Genomic DNA, 23,055 nt, shown 5'->3' on the forward strand with positions numbered 1-23,055 from the left:
TTTTTTAACATGTATTGTTATGGGAAAACGATTTTCACATAACGAACTTTTCACATAACAAGCTTGCTCCTGGAACGAATTAAGTTCGTTGTGTGAGGCACCACTGTAACTGATTTACTATCTGAAAAGGGATTTACTATCGGGGAAAGGGAGGAAGAGACTGAACATAAACTGCACTTATGGATGAGGACAATGGGGGATGGGGAGGGGGCGGAGGGTGGGGTGGGAACCTGGTGGACGGGGGAAGAAATGAGGAACCTTTGTAATAATATGAACAATAAAGATTGGTTTTAAAAAAAAATAAAGTAAAAAAAAAAAAAAAAGTGTTAACATTTAATTGACCGAACAAAGCCAAAGCCAGTGTGGGCCATCACTTTATCCACCAGCCCTTGTGAGAAAACCATGCGTTGGTCTGTCTTTATAGAGGGAGTCCCAGGGGTCCCTGGGATCGGGAACAGGAAGCAGCCTGGAGTGGGCTGGCCTCCGGTTGGCCTGGAGAGTTTGAGTTCTTGACCTCATGCTGAAAAGATTTCACAACATGAATTCAGGTGATTTCCAGGCACGTGTGTTGAAGCCGGAGCTAATGAAAACAAAGGCAGGCCCTAGGACAGAACAAGCCAACAGCACAGACCAGGTGGGGCTCCTGTGAACGTGGTGGGAAATGAGTGAGCCAGAGCGGGGCTGTGGTCAGCTCTCTGGAGGACCAGAGAGAAGGGGGCCCTCCGGTCAAGGGCATGTACATTAGTTGCAGGCACATTCCCGGTACGGGGTGTGCAGGAGGCTGCTGGTCGATGTATTTCTCTCATCGATGTTTCTAGCTCTCTATCCCTCTCCCTTCCTCTCTGTGAAAAATCAATAAAATAAAAAAAGTTCAGCCCTGACCAGTTTGGCTCAGTGGATAAAGTGTCAGTGTGCAGACTGAAGGGTCCCAGGTTCAATTCTGGACAAGGGCATGTACCTTAGTTCCAGGCACATCCCCAGTGGGAGGTATGCAGAAAGCAGCTGATCGATGTTTCTCTCTCATAAATGTTTCTGATTCTTTCTCTCTCTTCCTCTCTGTAAAAATAATCAATAAAATATATTGAAAAGAATAAAAAATACAAATATTAATTTTTTATTTTTTTAATATATTTTATTGATTTTTTTAGAGAGGGAGAGGAATAGAGAGCTAGAAACATCAATGAGAAACATCCACCAGCTGTCTCCTGCACACCCTCTATTGGAAATATGCCTGCAACCAAGGTACATGCCCTTGACTGGAATCGAACCTGGGACCTTTCAGTCTGCAGGCCGAAGCTCTATCCACTGAGCCAATCCGGTTTCGTCTTATAAATTAAAAATGTTTACAATACTATAGCCCAACTGGTGTGGTTCAGTGGTTGACCACAGACTTCTGGACCAAGAGTCATGGTTCTATTCATGGTCAGGGCACATACGTGGGTTGCAGGCTCAATTCCCAGGGAAAGGGAGGTATAGGAAGCAGCTAACCAGTGATTCTCTGTCATCATTGATGTTTCTATCTCCCTCTCCCTTTCCCTTCCTCTCTTTACTCAATAAATATTTTTGAATGTATGTTTTAAGTCAGTTGTACTTAAATCAACGTTTTAAATGTTTAAAACTTGCCCCTTTTCAATTGTTGTCCTATTTTATTATGAACATATTTGTTCCTACTCTACCGGTATGTTGGAAAAACATCATGACGACGAGCTACTGAAGTATCTTATCATGCCCCTGTTCAGTGCCATCATTTTGGTATTTGGAAGCTGACAATGGTGAGAGTATTTATACAAAAAAAAAATTGAGAAAGACTACAAACCATGACTTCACTTATACTACTGAATGCTTCCTGGTAAACTTAGAGAGAGAAAAAAGGAAAAGCACGCTAGCAATGCAGATTTACTTGTCATTGTATGGTACAAGTGGAATTTAAATTGCCTTCAGGATTAAATTTGTGAAAAACATGCCCAACCAGTATGGTTTAGCAATTGAGCATCGAATCAGGAACCAAGAGGATGTTGGTTTGAATCCCAGTCAAAACACATGCCTGGATTACAAGTTCCATCTGTAGTGTGGGTCGTGCAGGAGGCACCAATGTATGGTGTTCTCTCTGTTCCATCTTACTCTCTAACAATCTCCCTTCCTCTCTCTAAAAGCCATAATATTTTATTTTAAAATAAATAAATGTGTGGGAAACAATGCTGCTTACAATTTTCAAAACCTATGGTTTTTTTCATATGACAAAGAAGTCATGGAGTCATTGAGAAAACAAAGAAATTCAAACTTACATCTTAGATGATACACAAGACTCCTTTAGATTAAAATGACTTTAAACAATTTAAAAAAGAGTCTGAGCTGACATTTTAACAAAAGACATCAAGACAGTGTAAATCAATGCATGAGAAAAACACTCACCATAAAAATTTCTTAGCTAAATTAAACCTAAAGGATTTCCAGCAATCACTACAATCATAGGGCTTTTCTCCAGAATGAACTCTCTGATGTTCAATCAGTCTTGAGGTACGACTGAAGGACTTCTCACAATCTATCTGTACAGTAATATGGCTTTTCTCCAGAATGAACCCTGTGATGTTGAATGAGGCTTGAGCAACCACAGAAGCACTTTCCACAATCTGTATACTCATATGGTTTCTCTCAAGTATGAATTCTCTTATGGTTAAGGAGGTGAGAATTTTGCCTAAAGGAATTTCCAGTCACTACATTCATACGGCTTTTCTCCAGTGTGAATTTTGTGGTGCGTATTTAAGCCAGATCTTTCACTGAAGGACTTACCACATTCACTACACTTATAAGGCTCGTCTCCTGTGTGAACTCTGTGGTGGTAAGTCAGGTTAGAGCTATTAATGAAAGCCACCTCAGAATCACAACACTTATATGGCCTTTCTCCAGTATGAACTCTTGTGGATATTAAGGTGACTATTGAAAGTAAAAGATTTCCCACAATCACTACACTCACATGGCTTTTCTCCAGAATGAACTCTCTGATGTTGAATGAGGCTTGAAATACGACTGAAGGACTTCCTACAATCTGTACAATCATGACTTCTCTCTAGTGTGAACTTTCTTGTGCCTAAGGAGGTGAGCATTCCGCCTAAAGGAATTTCCACAGTCACTACATACATACGGCTTTTCTCCAGTGTGAATTTTCTTATGTCGAATTAGGTTAGAGCTACTCCTGAAGGACATCCCACATGCTGTACACTCATATAGCTTCTCTCCAGTATGAACTCTCTTGTGGTTTTGAAGTTGACTTTTGCACCTAAAAGATTTCCCACAGTCACCACACACAGCTGGGTTTTCTCTAGTGTGAACTCGCTGATGCTTAATGAGAGTAGAGCTAAAAATGAAGGATTTTCCACAATCTGTACACTCATATGGCTTCTCTCCAGTGTGAACTCTCTTGTGCATATGAAGGTGAGTATTGGTCCTAAAAGATTTCCCACAATCACTACACTCATATGGCTTTTCTCCAGTGTGAATTCTGTGGTGATTATTTAAGCTAGATCTTTCTCTAAAGGACTTCCCACATTCACTACACTCAAAAGGCTTGTCTCCAGTGTGAGCTCTTTGGTGGCGAATGAGGGTAGAGCTCATACTGAAGGACTTTCCACAATCACTACACTCATAAGGCTTCTCTCCCGTATGAACTCTCTTGTGGATACGAAGGTGAGTATTGGACCTAAAAGATTTCCCACAATCACTACACTTATATGGTTTTTCTCCAGTATGAATTCTGTGGTGCACATTTAAACAAGATCTTTCACTAAAGGACTTCCCACATTCACTACACTCATAAGGCTTTTCTCCAGAATGAACTCTCTGATGTTGAATGAGACTTGAGCTATGACTGAATGCCTTCCCATAATCTGTGCACTCATAATGCTTCTCGCCAGTATGAACGCTCTGGTGTGTAACCAAGCTAGTTTTGCAGCAAGAAGATTTCTCACATTCACTGCATTCACACGATTTTTCTTCAGTGTCACCTCTGTGGTGTTGAATGAGGATAGAGCTTTGTCTAAAGAACTTTCCACAATCAGTACATTCATAGGGATTTTCTCCAGTGTGAATTTCCCTTTTTTGATTGAGGTTCATGGTACATCTAAAACATTTTCCACATTTGTTACCCTCAAAATTCACTTCTCCAGAGCAGACGCCCTGATGCTGAACAACTTTCTGGTTGCTGCCGGCTGCTGTTTCACGTTCACCCCAATGATGGTGACATTTTCCACTGAGAAGTTCCTGTGCAATCTCACTGCTCCTGGATGGCTCCTCAGTCTTGAGAGTTTCTGGGATCTGTGGAAGATCTGAGATGGCAGGAAAGACTTTCCCAACCTCCCTACTCCTTGAAGGCACCCATGTTAAGTGCAAGCTGAACCTGTTCACAAACGAGGGCCTGTCCATAGCTTCTTTCCAGAACTTCTCTCCACCGAAAACCCTCTGTTGCTCATGAGGGAATGCACTGAAACAGAAGCCTCTCACACATGCATCACTGAAGAAGGCTTTCTGCTCAAAGTCTGCTGCTTGTGACTCAGTCATGTGCAGAATGTCTTTCAACACTGAGAAACACTTCTTACAGAGATGGGTCGTCTGAGTAGCTGGAGCTGTCTCAGAAGAATACTCTTCTTGTAGAGATACACTCTGCTCAGAATGTGTTGCCTTATCTTCCATTTTATGCCAACAACCTAAAAACAGAGAATGGTTAAAAAAAAAAAAATGATATTCACTATGGTATCAGGGGGAAGTTATAATACAAAAGTGTATTCCACATACTACACTTTTTCCATGCAATTGTCTCAAAATAGGAGATCTACAGGAAAGCTTAATAAGAGGTCGCTGTAAAATTATGGGCCTCTGAAGCTAACAAACTAGAAAAGACTTCACCAGAAATATGACAAAAAGATGGCAGACTTCACATGGAAGAGAAGCAGAATCTCCTGCTCGTTGTTCTGCTAAGAGTGTCCACCTGTGCTTCTCTGCTGGTGCCATGGGATGGCTGTGCAGGAGGATAATTATGTTTGTTTCCAAGTTAAATTAGAAACTAGCATCTGGTGTTGGGAGGACTACTTACGCATACACACTGAATGGCGAGATTATTATGATCTCTGAATTCATAATAACTGGCCACTCAGTGTACTTCTCTAAATTTATTTGATATCAAAGATACTGTAAATTGTGCACTTGATCAGTTTTCCCATTTTCACTGGTTTGATAGAAAGCTCAGGGCAAATAGATGGTTGAGCTCCAGCAAAAGTCTAGAATACTTTTGGTACCCATTTGAGATACAAATCCACTGAGTGGCCAGATTATGCATTCAGAGATCATAATAACCTGGCCACTCAGTGTGTTTGCCCCTCACAACACAAGTGCAGGACAGTGTTTGTGAACACTGCACAGACAGCAGTGTAGAGGAACAGGTGATGTAAAAAGCCACAAAAGGGGAACGTAGCCAACAGTCTGATGAAATGACAAGTCAGCAAACTGTCAAGAATGAGAAACAAAAGGTAGAAATGAGTTTTAGTCAATGGCACCTAAACCTACACCTAAACAGTGTTGCCAGGAGCAGACTTGTGGTATGATCTGAGCACAGCACTGGTACCATACCTTCCCCCAGTTACCACTCAGAAGTGCCCAGCCTTCTCTGAGTCCATTGTGCATATTCATCAGGAGAACACACCATGTTCTCATTTTACCTTCTATCATACAAATACCTAGGACCTAAATTTTCTTTTTAAAAAAATATATTTTATTGATTTTTTTACAAAGAGGAATTGAGAGGGATAGAGAGTTGGAAACATCGATGAGAGAGAAACATCTATCAGCTGCCTCATGCACACCTCCAACCGGGGATGTGCCTGCAACCAAGGTATGTGCCCTTGATCGAAATCGAACCTGGGACCTTTCAGTCCACAGGCCTACGCACCATCCTCTAAGCCAAACTGGTTTCGGCAGGAATCTAAATTTTCTGAGTATTAATGAAGGACAACAGAGGTGAGCAGCAAGCCCTGGCCCAGAGCACCTTGGCATGCAATAGTATTCGATGAAAGAATATTACAGATAATAACTGACGGAGGGCCTCAGAATAACTGTTCATGGTTCCTGTAAGAAAAGACCAAAACTTGGCTCAGACAGTCACCAAGGACTGTAAGCTCGAGGGAATGGACAAAAGTGAAAGCCATGAATGTGGACATAGTAAACTTCCCAGGAAAAGGAAGGCCAAGGTGAACCTATTGATCTGTCTGTAGAACTCCTGATTCCCAGACACTTTCTGCACTTTGGGAGACAACGGGTTCTAGGGATGCTCCTGGAGACTCTCCACACACCTCAGCCCTGGCAGCCACAGCTTGGCTGACAATAAAGTTGGGGGAAGTAGCAGAGTCTGTGGACTGGCTACATGGGAGAGAGAGCGACGGGTGGAGAATACAGGAAGAGAGGACGTCACCTCAGGACACGAAGGAGAGATGTGAAGGGCTTACCGACAGATGAGACCAGTGCAAACACTTCCAGCATCACATCGCAGTACAGGAGTCTCTGAGCCTCATCCAGGAGCTCCCACTGCTCCAGAGAGAGGGCAATGGCCACGTCCGCAAAGTTCATGTTCTGGCATATTGGAGACAATTCAGTCCATGGTCAGCTTATCTCCTAGGAGTTCACGGTCATCATCCTCCCAATTTAGTGCAGCCCTCTACTCCCAACATCTGAAAGTACACCAGGTCTTCCAAGTCAGTCTCTCCTTGTATTCCTGCAATACTGTGCTTTCCCACAACAATAAGGCAGGTAAGCTGATTGATGATACCTGTGCTCTGGGCCTCACATTGGGTCTGGTCAATAAGTGCTTATCAGGAACATAGGGAGGGAGAGTTGTGGGCCATCAAGAGAGTGTGAGTGATTTGACACTGGTCTTACCAGGCATCCCCCTGGCAGTGCCCTGAACTGTCCTCTAAGACACCAAAGAACATGGCATCACACTTTACCCTTCCAATCTCAATCCAGGGTGCTGAGGCCATCACTTTCCACTACCTGCTCCATATAATTCTTTGAAGCACACTTTCTCTCACTTATCTTCATTCCCAGAGGCACAACTCCAGAGATAACACAAATATGTCACGATGCGGATCAGTTGTTTCCGAGTCAGCATCTTTGCCAAATTCAAATTCACCATACTCTGTAATGTGTATCTCCCTTTTCCTTTTCCATGGCAGTGGAGATTTTCAAGTCCAGGTGACCCTGAAACATGCTATCTCTTTTCAATGGATCACTGTATCAGCCCTCAGCACCAACAGGTAAGTGTTTACATACATGGCATCTAAGATTTGGACCTAGCATGTAGCATGATAACATCCCCTCCTTCAATAGAAACCCTAAAATTCCCCCATAGGATATCATAGAGACACCACCAGAAAGGGGATTACCCTTCATTCACTTGTATGTAGGTCTCAGTATACTGTAGCCATGAATTCACACTCACTCTCCAAGGGCAGTCACTCTTTCTACCACATTTCTCTCACACCTGCACTCCCAGCACCACAGCCCTCAGAGCCATCTCCTTGGCTTCCTACCCTTTACTCAGAGTGTGGTGCAGAGAATGCTTGGCAAATTCCAACTGAATGAAATACTAACCCGACACTGACAGCCCACACTGAAGACAGAGCCTTGAGTCCTGAGAGGAAGGCTTCCCTCCCTGATTTGTTCCTTCCACCTTACCTAGTGAGAACTCATCTGATCTCAGATATCCAGAGCGCACCTTCACTGCTGCTGCACTGGATGTCCCCTCATGAGTCACGGCCTCCATTATTCAAGTGCCATCACCCATGACCCTCTTTGCCACACCCATTGAGTCTCACAGATGACCCCTCATGCCCCTAAGGAAGTACACCAGTCTGAGTGAAACATCCTTAGCAAGTGGTCAGCACACTCATTAGTCAACAGACCCAAATATCAATAATATAATGATTGAAATTTCTTTTGAGAGTCAATTTTTTTCTTTTTTTTAAACTGATTTCTTACAGAAAGTTAGAAACACCGATGAGAGATAAACATCAATCAGCTGTCTCCTGCACACCCCCTACGGTGAATGTGCCCACAAACAAGGTACATGCCCTTGATTGGAATCGAACCTGGGACCCTTCAGTCCACAAGCCGATGCTCTATCCACTGAGCCATACAGGTTAGGGCTAGATCACCTTTTGATTTTGTAACTGGACACAAGGAAGAGTAATTCAAACAGAGTAAGACTGGAGGTGGTGTATATTTACTTTATAAACACTCAGTGGATAAAGTGTCGGCTTAGGGATCTGCAAACTGAAAGATCCCATGTTCTATCCTGGTCAAGGGCACTTACTTGGGTTGCAGGTACATCCCCAGTGCAAGTAGTGCTGGAGGCAGCCGATCGATGTTTCTCTCTCATATAGGTTTCTAATTCTCTATCCCTCTTCCTTCCTCTCTGTAAAAAATCAATAAAATATATATTTTTAACAAAGAAGAAACCCACTTTAAAAATAATAAAAAGGTGATCTACAACTCCTCCCTGGTGCATATACTCTCTGCTACTAGCATTTAACAAAGTCTTCACTCTGAACTGTTAATCAGAGTACCACACTGTCATGAGTTGCTCTATGAAATATCTCAAACCTGCCGAGACCGGTTTGGCTCAGTGGATAGAGCGTTGGCCTGAGAATTGAAAGGTCCCAGGTTCGATTCCGGTCAAGGGCATGTACCTTGGTTGCGGGCACTTTCCCAGTAGGGGGTGTGCAAGAGGCAGCTGATTGATGATTCTCTCTCATCGATATTTCTAACTATCTCTCTCCCTTTTTAAAAATTATTTAAAAAAAAAAAGAAAAAAAAAAAAGGAAAAAAAAAGAAAAATATCTCAAACCTAACAGACCTAAAATAAAAGATTTTTCATCCCCAAATGAACATTGCTTTCTACTATGAATTTCTCCATCTCAGTTGTTGGTGCTTCCATAGGTCCAATTGTGAAACCCAAACCTTCACATCATCTTTAACTGTTACCTCTGTCTCTCCTAACTTCAAAATTAGAAAATCCTCGTGGCCCAGCTTTAAACACAGAACCGGAATCCGACTGCTTGTAGCACCTCCACGCCATCATCATGAGCTAGATAACCTCACACTTCTCAGCCCTATCACAGCAGTTCCCTTCCCATCCTCTTACACCCTCCCTCACACCCATATTGTCCATCAAGTTACAGCAACAGGGAGTCTAATGAGACCTGGGTTAGATCACCTGCCTCCACTGCTCCAAATCTCCCATTGCTCCCACCACCTGCAAAAAACTCATCGGAGCTGTCACAAACCTCCTCTAGGCCAGACTCCTGTCCCAGAGTCACCATCTTCTATTTAAAAGAATAAAGTAGCCCTGGCTAATTTGGCTGACAGAATGAAGCTTTGGACTAAAGACTGGAGGGCGGGAAAGGGGTGTGTTCCAGGGTGCAATTCCATTCAAAGGCAATTTCCCAGGTTGTGCGCTATCCCGAGTGGGAGGGTTGTGAGAGAGGGCAGATCGATAATTCTCTCTTTTTCTCTCTCACCCCTCCTCTCTCCCCTTCCCTCCTTCCCTTCCTCTATAATATCAATAAAAATGTATTTAAAAAACAAAAAATACCCGTCCAGCATGGCTCAGGGGTTGTTGACCTATGAACCAGGAGGTCAGGGTTCGATATCCGGGCAGGGCACATGCTCGGGTTACAGGCTTGGTCCCCAGTGGAGGCAGTCGATCCTTGATTCTCTCTCATCATGGATGTTTCTATTTCTCTCTTCCTCTCCCTTCCTCTCTGAAATCAATTAAAAAATGTATTTTCAAAACCTGTTCATTTAAATATAAATAAGTAAAAATAAAAAATAAAGCATACCTGTTGATTCCTAAACCACCTCAGTCTTCACTTCAGCCTTTGCACATTCTGGGACCTATGACTGGGAGGACCTCTAACATCTCAATGCACTGTTCGAGAATAACAGGGACACTCACGTGACTTAGACCTGAACTGAGGATACTGGGCTTAGTGTCTTAAGGCCAAGGAACGAGAGGGTTGTAGAACAGTCCCAGAACCCCACCATCTCAGAAGTCATAAGAGTGTGAGACCCTGCTGAAACCAGTTTGGCTCAGTGGATAGAGCGTCAGCCTGCGGACTGAAAGGTCGTGGGTTCGATTCCGGTCAAAGGCACGTACCTGGGTTGTGGGCACATCCCCAGTAGGTGTGCAAGAGGCAGCTGATCGATGATTCTCCCTCATCGATGTTCCTAACTCTCTATCCCTTTCCTTTCCTGTCTGTAGAAAAATCAATAAAATATATTTTTTAAAAAGTATGGCAACCACCGCCAGGATCCATGGGCTCAGGCTGCTCAGTGCCCTTGACCAGCCAATGAGGCCACATGATCTAGAGATGCATGTATTGCCTCAAGATTCAGTCCTCAGTGCACACACTTCTCTCATTGTGTCCTTACCTTAGCTTTTACAGGACTTCTCCTTCCTGTCCCTAAATGCTGTCCTCTCTCTCCTAGACTGTTCTACTTCTGACATTTTTTGGGAAAAGTTCAGAACCCTATCTCAGACAATGACTTTCTTTTGTTCATGACCATCCATGCCCCAGTTACCCGAGAATCAACATAAAAAACCTCACACAAAACTTTGCCTCATCTTCTTCGTTGACTTTAGACACAAAACAAATCCTCCCTGCTCAGTCACACCATCACATCCTTGCACTGTGGCATTGCAACCCGTTACTCTCTTTCCCCATCACACCGTGTCACTCATGAGCAACTCAGTTCTGGATGCTGCGACCTGAGAGTCACCCACACCCAAGGCTGGAGGGTTAAAACAGCTGAGGCTGAGTAGAACTCTGTAAGCAGAGAGGAGTCTGGGAGGTACAGAGGCCTCAATACCAGACTGCTTAGGCTCAAAAAGCCTGACACACACCCTGCAGAACTGACACAGCCTGACACCTCATTCTGCTGGAGACCTGGCGCTCCAAAGCCTCTGTCTCCCTGAACAGACCAAAAAGTCAAAATGACCACCAGGTAAGCACCCCAGAATTCACACCCTCAACCAAGTTCACCTGGATAATGTGCCTATCCTGGGCTTTCACTGGCTAAACACAGCCATTCTTTTTTGAAAAAATATATTTTATTGATTTTTTACAGAGAGGAAGGGAGAGAGCTAGAGAGCTAGAAATGTCGATGAGAAACTTCGACCAGCTGCCTCTTGCACACCCACTACCAGGGATGTGCCCGCAACAAACGTACATGCCCCTGACCGGAATCAAACCTGGGACCTTTCAGTCCGCAGACCGACGCTCTACCACTGAGCCAAACCGGTTTAGGCAACACAGCCATTCTTAGGTGCATTGCCCTGTGGGTAATATACTTTTCTAGGCCTCCGGGGTGGAATTAGGATCCAAGTCACTCACTGACCTTTCCAAATATTGGTGTTTGAGACGAATATTGGCACTGGGTAACAACTTGAGATTTTGGTGACAGGTTTCTGGGGAGTGTGGTCTGCAACTGATGTGTTCATTTGCACACATTTTAGATTCTGTAAAACTCAGAATGCTTCATGAGGCAAAAAGTCTTATTTCCATGTTTCCTGAAGACTACAACTATAAATGGATAAATAATGTAAAGGTGTTTTAATTGATTTCAAGAGAGAGAAGAAGGGAGACAAAAGGAGAGAAACACAGATGGGCTGCCTTCTCCATGCCCCTGAATGGGGATTGTGCCCATAACCCCAGCTGGTGCCCGCGAAGGAGAAGCTAACTGGCAAATGTTTGGGTCATGAGACAATGCTCAACACACTGAGCCACTCCAGCCTGGATTTTTTTAACATAAAAATAACACATTAAGAGTAAAAGCAGGCTATGAGAGAATATATATAATCCTACGCTATTCATTTTTAAATAAAAATTGAAAGAATAGCCAAAACTGGTTTGGCTCAGTGGATAGAGCGTCGGCCTGTGAACTGAAATGTCCCAGGTTCGATTCCGGTCAAGGGCATGTACCTTGGTTGCAGGCACATCCCCAGTAGGGGTGTGCAGGAGGCAGCTGATCGATGTTTCTCTTTCATCGATGTTTCTAAGTCTCTATCCCTCTATCTTCCTCTCTGTAAAAAATCAATAAAATATATTTTTAAAAATTGAAAGGATACATAGGCCAACAAGTTGGTATTTCCTACACTGTTAGAATATTTGTAATCAACACACATTGTGAAGCTATAAAGGAAAGCTACCGAATGTTTACTACGTATGCCAGGCCCTGGATTCTATGCTTTACACGCATTATTTCATTGAATCCTCTCCGCACGTGTAATGGTTTAACCATCTACTGAATGGAGAGGGAATCCAGGCTCAGACACTCAGAATAAACTGCCTGATTGTAGAGTTAATAAGAGACATGGCTCACAGTCAAGCCCATGTGTCTCTAACCACAGAGCTCTGGCTTCCAATGTTAGGCTCTGCTGCCTCCTAGAGGGTAGAATAGGGGATGCATTCATATTAGGGCAGCCTAAATGTTATTGTGGGTAAAGAACAGCCCAAAAGCTTTAGCAGCTTACACTAAAGAAGGTATGTTTCTTATTCATAACACAGGTCCACCCTCATTCTCCTAGTATTGGCATAAAGGCGTAGATACCTGCTAGGTGTTATCAGACATGGAGTGACATCTTCCAGACTATTCTGTCAGGTTGACAGGCTTCACTACCACATTATTTCATTGGTCAAACCACATCACAGGCTGCAACCAACATCAGGGTTCATTCAGCCACAGAATGTGACGTAATTGATGGGCCCCAGTAGGTCGACCTAATGGTGCCAGTCTCTTGTGGGGGACTGTGCGGGGCCAAGGAGAGGAGGGGGGGTTGGTGGGAAATGACAGAGGAAGTCTGTCAGGATGGGTCCCTGTCTCCTCATCCAGGACACTGTCCCCAGGTTGCCCTAAACTGTCACTGGGTTAGCCTCAGAAAAAGGAGTTTGTTCAGATGTTATTGGCAGCAAACTGAGAACCCACTTGTGAGTGTGACCCTGGGTAAATCCCTGGCTCCTGTGTTCACCATTGTGGTTGAGGTGAAGACCCAGATGGTAAGTGTGTTGATTGGGAAGGTATAGGAGTGCAAGCATCCAACATCCATGTTCTTTATCAATTACTAACCTGATTCTGAATGTCCACACCCAAGACACAGCCTTCATTTCTGGTATGAAGGCCTCCCACCCAACTTGTTCTTCCTTCAACCTCCTCTATTGAGAACCACATCAGAGCCCACCTCTACTGCTGCTGCACTTGATGTCCCTTTTCCACTCACAGGTGGCCACACCTAAATCCCTAATCCCTAAGGCAACTGCTTCTTCCACATCCACAACAACCACTGTGCTCCTGTCACCATCACCCTCACCAAGACCATCACAGCAGCTTCCATTGTAGTCTTCCTACCCCCGTCCTCACACCCAGGCTGTGCCTCATGCTGCAGTCACAGGAGTCTAATGAGACCTGGGACACATCACCTGCTCTACTGCTCCAATGACCCCACCACCAGCAGAACAGAAGCCCAAGTTGTCACAAAGCTCCTCTGGGCTTGATTCCTGTCCCACTGTTGCCAGTTCCGATTTTTAAACAGTGCACAGCTGATTGTCCCTGAGTCAGCTTAGTCTTCTCTTCAAGCCATGGAACATTCTGCAGTCTTTGCGTGTGAGGACCTATCACCCACAATTCCACTGGTGGCCAAAATCAGGCGCCACTAATATGACCTTCGACCCGGGCTTTAGGGTTCTGGGCTTCTTTTCCCTTCCAGGTCCCCAGGTCCAAGGTCCCCCGAGGAGAGCGGCTGGACAGCCCAGGCCCCACAGCCTCAGAGGCCCCCGCAGTGGGAGGCCCTGATCTCAGCCCACAGCCCGGCCCCTGAGCGGCTCTGACCGCAGGGCCTGTGGGAGCTGAAGGCGCTGAGGGCCCGGCTCCCCCGCCAGGACCCGGGGCCCAGGCTGCTCGGGGCCTGGCCCAGCCCCGGGGCCTGGCCCAGCCCCGGGGCCGGGGCCGCCCCCTCGGGCTCCGTCCCTCTGTGCGCACAGCCAGCCCGGCCCTGAGGAGGACAGGCCCCTCCCGGAAGCCCCCGGTCCCTTAGACACACACAGGCCGGCCGCCCCCTCCGCCCCGGCCTCCCGGGCCCAGCCCGCCCCCTGCGGCCCCCACGGGCACTCACTGCTCCGGGCGGCGGCCTGGGCTGCGGCCTGAGCGGCGCCGCCCCGAGGCGGGAGGGCCGCTGGGGCCGCTGAGGGCGCTCTGTCCGCGGGAGGAGGCGGGGGCCCGGGGACCCAGTCCCGCCGGGTGGGGGTGCCCCCGCCTCAGACACCCTGCCCGGCGGGACGCCGCCCCCCCACGCCTCCTCCTTCTGGCGATTGGCGCTGTGAAGCCTCTGAGCCGGTGAACAGATTGAGGAAGTCAAAATGTCCGCCACGAGGAAGAATCCGGAAGTCCCGCCCTAACCGGATGCACTGGCTCCAAAGGCCCTGCGTAGGCACATTGCTTTCTGGGAAATGTAGTTCTCTTAGCCGCCCAGGAGAGGGCTGGCTTTCCAGCCCAGGAACTTGAGGAACAAGGTGTGTGGGGCTGCCAGAGGAGGCTGGGGAGGCAGATGGGACCAGAGGCCTGGTGACCTGGGACAGACTGACGGACCTCCCAGGGGACGGGGGGTGGGGGGTGGGGGGGTGGGGACTGGGAGAGATCCTCCAAAGAACATATACACGGGGGAAATCAGAGACATCTGTAACATGAAATACCTTAATCAATAAAGAAATTTAGAAAATAATAAAAATTAAAAAAATACAATTTAAAAAGTATTTCAAAAGAAAATAGCCCAGCTGGTGAGGCTGAGTGGTTGAGCATTAAACTATGACCCCGGAGGTCACGGTTGTATTCCTGGTCGGGGCACGTATGTGGGTTGCAGGTTCAATCCCCGGTGTGGGTGGGGACTTGCAGAAGCCAGCTAATCAGTGATTCTCTCTTATTATTGACGTTTTTCTCTCTCTCCAGTCCTCTAAAAAAAAAAAAAAAATTATATATATATATATATATATATATATATATATATATATATATATATATATATAAATAAAAAATAAAGAACATTATGCAAATTGACCATCACTCCAACACACAAGATGGCCTTCCCCATATGGACATAAGATGGCTGCTACAAGATGGCCACAGTGGAGGGCAGCTGTGGGCGATAAGGCCAGCAGTGTTGGGCAGTTAGGGATGACCAGACCAGCAGAGAATGGGAGTTGGGGGGCGGGGGGGGACCAGGCCTGCAGGGGAAGGCAGTTGGGTGGCTCAGGACTGCAGCAGAGGGCAGTTGGGAGAAGGCCTGCAGGGGAGGGCAGTTGGGGGCAACCAGGCTGGCAGAGGAGGGCAGTTAGGGGTGACTATGCCTGCAGGGAAGGGTAGTTGGGGGCCACCAGGCTGGCAGGGGAGGGTAGTTAGGAGAAACTGGACCATCAGGGGAGGGCAGTTGGGACATCCAGGCCTGAAGGGGAGGACAGGAGCAACAAGGTCAGCAGAGAAGGGCAGTTAGGGGTGACCAGGCCAGCAGGGGAGAGCAGTTAGGGGCAATCGAGCCAGCAGGGGCGGTAGTTAGGCATTGATCAGGCTGGCAGGGGAGTGGTTAGGGGGTGATCAGGTTGGCAGGCAGAAGCAGTCGGGCAATCAGGCAACAGGCAGGTGAGAAGTTGGGAGCCAGCAGTCCTGGATTGTGAGAGGGATGTCCAACTGCCTATTTAGGCCTTCAACATCCTGCTGTCTCTTCTTCTGGCACGCCCAAAATTAGGAAGTTGGTACACTTAAAGTTGTCGCAGGGGCTCCTTACACTATCATCAAACTTTTAATTAATTAATTTATTAACTTAGTGCTCTGTATATAACATCTGTGTTAGAGCACTAGTTAAGTATACAATTTTACCTATATGTTCCCAAAAATTCTAGTTTAGCACTTCTTAGTTGGGATTCAGGAATCTGTGTTTTAACAACTCCACCAGGTGATTCTCATCATGAGAGAGGGTTGGGAAACACTGCTTTAGACACACAGGCCAGCCGCCCCCCTCCGCCCCGGCCTCCCGGGCCCAGCCCGCCCCCTGCGGCCCCCACGGGCACTCACTGCTCCGGGCGGCGGCCTGGGCTGCGGCCTGAGCGGCGCCGCCCCGAGGCGGGAGGGCCGCTGGGGCCGCTGAGGGCGCTCTGTCTGCGGGATGCGGCGGGGGGGCCCGGGGACCCAGTCCCGCCGGGTGGGGTCCCCCCGCCTCAGACACCCTGCCCGAGCATATTTATATGTATATGGTACCCCTTCATGCTGACAGAACACAACTTTTCTTTTAATCATCCCAGGGGGAAAATAGAACCAACAAAATTAAAGGTACAAAACTAAAAACACCTTTACATAACGATCATAAACCAGAGCAGAGGATAGCAAGAGGTTTGTATGTGGATGAATTGAACCTAAAACACTTCATCACAGCATACTGTGAGACCCACAATGTCCCTGAAAGAGTTCGCATTTCTTGGTGGAGGAAGTGGACTCTGGACAAAACCTGGATCAGGTCAATTCTCTGGTCAGAAATAAAGGAATGACAATTCATCCAGGAGCTCAGAATATTCGTAATTTTCTCAAGTACAATCCCAGAGCATGCAGGGTTGTGACTGAGGCACACTCTTCGGGTGAGGCAGGCGGTAGGAGTGAAAGAGCTTCCACACAAATCCTTTCAATGACATAAATCCGGCTTCTGGAAGTGTCACTTATACCTGAAACTTAGCAGGCATCTAGCAGAGTGCATGTTCAGATAAAGGGGTTTCCATTCAGGTAAATGCGGGTAAAAGCTTCTCCTCTGGTTGTGTTCTTCTGAGTGAGAAAGTAAAATATTCCCTGGATATTTAAAGATTTTCTCCAGTGTGGACTCTGAAGTGTTGCACGAGGAAAGATTTGTAGTGAAAAGATTTCCCACACTCCACACACTCATGAGGCCCTTTTACAGCGTGCACTCTGTGGTGTTGAATGAGAGTACATTTTTTCCTGAAAGACACACCACAGTCACTACACTCATACAGCTTTTCTCGTGTGCATTTTCTGGTGTTTCATGAGATTGGAACTTTGACTGAATGATTTCCCACATTCACTACATTTATAAGGTTTTTCTCCAGTGTGAACTCTCTGGTGTACAGTGAGGGCAGAACGATTACTGAAGGTCTTCTCACAATAACTACACTTATAAGGCTTTTCTCCAGTGTGAATTCTCCGGTGTAGAGTGAGGGCAGGCTTCCTACTGAAGGACTTCTCACAATCATTACACCGATAAGGCTTTTCTCCAGTGTGAACTCTCTTGTGTAGAATGAAGGAATGACTATTATTAAAGGACTTCTCACAGTCACTACACTTATAAGGTTTTTCTCCAGTGTGAACTCTCTGGTGTACAATGAAGGAATGATTGTTACTAAAGGACTTCTGACAATCACTACACTTATAAGGATTTTCTCCAGTGTGACCTCTCTGGTGTACAGTGAGGACAGAACGATTACTGAAGAACTTCTCACAATCACTACACTTATAAGGTTTTTCTCCAGTGTGACCTCTCTGGTGTACAGTGAGGGCAGAACGTTTACTGAAAGATTTCTCACAATCACTACACTTATAAGGTTTTTCTCCAGTGTGAACTCTCTGGTGTACATTTAAGGCATGACTATTACTAAAGGACTTCTCACAAACACTACACTTATAAGGTCTTTCTCCAGTGTGAACTCTCCGGTGTACATTGAGGACACTCCAACTCCTGAAGGTCTTCTCACAATCATTACACCGATACGGTTTCTCTCCAGTGTGAAGTCTCTGGTGTAGAATGAGGACAGAACTCCTACTGAAGGTCTTCTCACAATCACTACACTTATAAGGTTTTTCGCCAGTGTGAACTCTCTGGTGTACATTTAAGGCATGACCTTTACGAAAGGACTTCTCACAATCACTACACTTATAAGGTTTTTCTCCAGTGTGAACTCTCTGGTGTACATTTAAGGCATGACCATTACTAAAGGACTTCTCACAATCACTACATTTATAAGGTTTTTCTCCAGTGTGAACTCTGTGGTGTCTAATGAGATTAGAGGTAGTTCTGAAGGACACCCCACAATCACTACACTGGTATGGTTTTTCTCCAGTGTGAATTCTGCGGTGTTTAGTGAGGGAAGACTTTAGATTGAACAGCTTCCCACAGTCAGTACACCAATAGGACTTTTCTCCAGCGTGATCTCTCCTATGTTTATTGTGGTTAAAGGTACAGCTGAAAACTTTCTCACATGTATTATACTCATATTTCACTTCCCTGGCGCCGATGCCCTGGTTCTGGTTTTGGCTGGCAGCTTTTTCACATTCATCCCATTGGTGCTGCCCTTTTCTATTGAGAAATTCCTGTGAAATCTCACTATGACTTTGTGGTTCCTCAGTGTTGAGAAGTGCCTGGTACTGGAGAAACTCTGAGATGGCTGGGAAGTCATCCCCAACTTCCCTATTGTTTAAAGACAGCGCTGGTAAATGAAAGCTGCACTTGGTCACAAACGAGGCCCCGTCCACAGCTGTTTTCCAGGGCTTCTCTCCACTGGATTCCTTCAGTTGATGGGGAGGGTTTGCACTGAAACAGAAGTCTCTCACACATGCATCACTGAAGAAGGCTTTCTGCTCAAAGTCTGCTGCTTGTGACTCAGTCAGGTGCAGAATGTCTTTCAAAACAGAGAAACACCTCCCACAGAGATGCATCCTCTTTGTTGCTAGAGCTGAATTAGGAGCACTAACCTGCAACTCCCCTTTTACAGATACATGCTGCTCACAACACACCTCTGCATCATCCATTTGATGCCCACAACCTGAAAACAGAAAAATGGTGATGAAATGAATGTCGACTGTGGTTACAGGGAGAAGTCTCATTACAAAAGTGTGTTGCACATAACAAGTTGGTTGCATGCAAATGTCTGACAGCAAATATCTGAAGGAAATATTGACAAGATGCTGCTGTGAAGATCTCGGCGTCTCAAGATTATCATACAAGGAAGACCTCATGCAAAATATGAAACAAACATGGCAAGCACCACATGAAACAGAAGCTGGATCATCTGCTCATGTTTCTGCTAATAGTGTTAAACAGGGCTTGTCTGCTGGTGGCATATACTAGCTGTGCTTTAAGGTTGGCTACCACTTATTCCACAATAACTTGTAAAATTCAAAAACCAGAATCTTGTGTCAGGGTCTAGTGACTCAGTTCTGTGCACCTGGTAACACATATCCATGTCAATATTTGAAAATACTGCAGCCCTAACCGGTTTGGCTCAGTGCATGTAGCATTGGCCTTCAGATAGAAGGGCTCCAGGTTCAGTTCTGGTCAAGGGCATGTACTTTGGTTGTGGGCACATCCCCAGTACGGGGTGTGCATGAGGCAGCTGATTAATGTTTCTATGTTTTCCATCCCTCTAACTTTCTCTCTGTAAAAAATTTCAATTCAACATATTTTTAAAAAAAAAAAATAAAATAAAATACTGCAGATAGAATAGTTCAGAAGAACAGGTGATAGAAAAGAGCCAGAGGGTGAAGGTAGCCAGAAACCAGGAAGCCACAGATTAAAAGATAAGTCAGGGAAGTGTCAAGCAGGAGAATAAAAAGGCAGAAGAAAGCTGCTGCCAGTGGCACCTCAAGCTAAACTTGTTGGACATGAGCAGGTTCCCGGTATGATCTAAACACCACCCTTACGTCATCCCTCCCCCCAGCTGCAAATCAGGAGGGCAAGGCAACCCTTATGCCATCCTGTATGTTCACCTTGTGAAAAAAACAGTTCTCCTTGCACCTTTTACTGTACAAAAACATAAAACAACAATACTCTGTGTTTCATTAAAAGACAACAGAGGTGAGTAGCCAGCACTGACCTGAGCAAGACAGCATCCAATAGTATTCAGGGAACAGAATATTACAAACAATTGAAGGAGGACTTTCAAGAACTGCCCATGGCTCATGCAAGTACAGCCCACGGTCTGGCTGTGAAAGCTATATCCGGAAAAGAAAGGAGGAGAGGACATCACCTCAGAACACTAGGAGAGATGTGGAGGTCTTACCTACAGATGAGACCAGTACAAAAGCTTCTACCATCATCTTGCAGTACAGACGTCTCTGTGCCTCATCAAGGATCCCCCACTCCTCCTCAGAGAAGGTGATGGCCACGTCCTCAAAGTTCATCTCCTGTCACAATGGGCAGAGTTCAGTCCCTGATGAGTTACTTTCAGGATTTTATGTTCATAATACTCCCCAAACTCTACATCCATCTGCTTCCTCAACTCTCCACATTAGAAAAGAGTCCAATCAAAGTCATTCTCTCCTTTTGTTCCAGTCGATGCCGTGTATTCCTCCAACAATAAGGGCAAATAATCTTGTAGATGGTATCTCTTCTCTGAAACTCACATGTAGACCACACCCCTTTTCATTGCAGTGGGTGTCATGAACATAGGGTAGGGAGAGATGGTGTCCATAAGGAGTCTGTGAGTGATTTGCCACCATGTTTGACAGGCAATCACCTTGTCATCTGTCTATTCAGGGAATCACAAGGTTATGGTATCATTGTTCAAACTTTTGAACCTAATCCCAGGGTGCTGACGCCATCACTACCTGCTGCACATAATGCTTTGAACCACACTTCTCTCACACAGCTGTATTCCCAGAGGCACAACTTCAAAGGTAACACAAATGTGCCAAAATGACCAGTTTATTTCCTAATCACCTTCTTTTCCAAAATTCTACCCCACCACCTCTGTAGTGTATTTCTCTCTTACCCTTCTCCCATCTCCATGCCAAAGTTTCAAGCCTAGAAGACAGGGATGTATGCTATCTTATTCTTATTGATCAGTGTAACAGCCCTCAACAACAAAAGGCAGGTGTGCACATAAATTCCACTGAAGCTCTGGACCAGGAATGTTTCACAAGAAAACACACCCCCTTTCATGAATTAATCGGAAATTCACCATATCATATTTCCAGACAGCATAGAAATGGACTCAAACTTCATTTCTTATAATGTCAATGTCAGGGCCCTTTAACTATGAAGCCACATGACTACTCCAAGGGCATATCACACTTTCTCTTACACCCATCTCACACCTACACTCCCACACTCACAGCACCCAGGGTGATTTACTTGACTTCCTACTCATTACTAAGCTTGTGTAGAGTAGTGAATGCTTGGCAAATTCAAACAGGATTAAGTCCTACACCAACTCTGAGAGCCCACACTCATTGAGGGAGCCTTAAGTTCTTCTATGGAGGCCTCCCTCCCTGATTGTGTTTCCCTTCAATCTCAATTACTGACAACCACATCAGATCTCAGATATCCAGAAAACACCTCCACTGGAGCTGCACCTGATGTCCCTTCACCAATCACAGCTTTCGGCCCTCAAGTCCCATCACCTAAGGCCCCCTAGCCCATTACCAATGAGTCTGACAGATGCCCACTCGTGCCACCCAGCAAATCAACCAGACTGATGAGAATATCCCAGACTAAGGCTCAATCAAAATCCTGGTATGCGTTTAACAAGGGAATATGCAACAGCTGCAGTCTCATCTTGTTTGACTCACTCCTTGGTCTCCAATTAAAAAGAAAGAAAATGACCTACAACCACAATCTGGTCCTTATATTCCCACCTACATTTTAGAGTTGTTATTCTGAACTGCTCCTCAGAGTTCCAGATGCTCATGAACTGCTCTCTGAAATATCGGAAACCCTAATTATTATAAACCACCCCACTGGTGATGTACCCACAACCAAGGTACATGCCCTTGACCGGAATCGAACCTGGGACCTTTCCGTCCACAGGCTGACGCTCTATCTACTGAGCAAAACTGGTTTCAGCCGTACTCACTCTTTCTACCACACCTCTCACACCTGTACTCCCTCCACCCCAGCCCTCAGAGTCATCTCCTTGACTTCCTAGTTTTCACTCAGAGTGTGGTACAGAGAATGCTTGGCAAATTCCAACTGAATGAAGTACTATCCATCTACAAAGGAATATTTTATGGTGAACATTTTTGGGGAAAAGTTCAGAACCCTATCTCAGACAATGCCTCTCTTTTGCTCATAACTACCCATGGCCCAGTTACCTGAGAATCAACATAAAAAACCTCACACAAAACTTTGCCTCATCTTCGTTGCCTTTAGACACAAAACAAGTCCTCTCTGCTCAGTCACACCATCACATCCTTGCACTGCGGCATTGCAACCCCTTACCCTCTTTCCCCATCACACCGTGTCACTCATGAGCAACTCACAGTTCTGGATGCTGCGACCTGAGAGTCACCCACACCCAAGGCTGGGGGTTAAAACAGCTGAGGCTGAGTAGAACTTGTAAGCAGAGAGGAGTCTGGGAGGTACAGAGGCCTCAATACCAGACTGCTTAGGCTCAAAAAGCCTGAGACACACCCTGCAGAGCTCAGACACTGCCTGACACCTCGTTCTGCTGGAGACCTGGTGCTCCCACCCTCAACCAAGTACACCTGGATAATGTGCCTATCCTGGGCTTTCACTGGCTAAACACAGCCATCCTTAGGTGCAATGCCCATTGGGTAATGTACTTTTCTAGGACTCCCAAGTGGAATTAGGATCCAAGACAATCACTGGCCTTTCCAAATATTGGTGTTTGAGAGCAAATATTGGTGCTGGGTAAGGACAACTTGAGATTTTGATGACAGGTTTCTGGGATGTGTGGTCTGCAACTGATGTGTTCATTTGCACACATTTCAGATTCTGTAAAACTCAGAATGCTTCATGAGGCAAAAACTCTTATTTCCATGTTTCCTGAAGATGACAACTATAAATGGATAAATAAAGATGTTTTAATTGATTTTGAGAGAGAGAAGGAAGACAAAAGGAGTTACACAGATTGGCTGACTTCCTCATGCCCCCGAATGGGGATTGTGTCCATAACCCAAGCTGGTGTCCTCAAAGGAAAACCTAACTGGCAAATGTTCTGGTCAACAAAC

The 23,055-nt window shown here is 45.7% G+C and overlaps 1 protein-coding gene across 1 annotated transcript in view; it reads right to left on the reverse strand.

Moving 5' to 3' along the window:
• LOC311633571 (uncharacterized protein) overlaps window positions 1-23,055 on the reverse strand; it is a 51,666-nt gene that overhangs the window by 13,009 nt on the left and 15,602 nt on the right. Inside the window, exons 4-6 of the mRNA XM_084906385.1 lie at window positions 20,145-20,268; window positions 18,838-18,908; window positions 6,492-6,615 (exon numbers count right to left, since the gene is read on the reverse strand). Coding sequence (XP_084762511.1) covers window positions 6,492-6,615; window positions 18,838-18,908; window positions 20,145-20,268 — 319 coding nt within the window. The remainder of the gene's footprint in view (window positions 1-6,491; window positions 6,616-18,837; window positions 18,909-20,144; window positions 20,269-23,055) is intronic.

Source organism: Pipistrellus hanaki (assembly GCF_964339955.1).
Source record: "Pipistrellus hanaki genome assembly, chromosome: 15".
In the NCBI taxonomy this organism is placed as follows: Eukaryota; Metazoa; Chordata; class Mammalia; order Chiroptera; family Vespertilionidae; genus Pipistrellus; species Pipistrellus hanaki.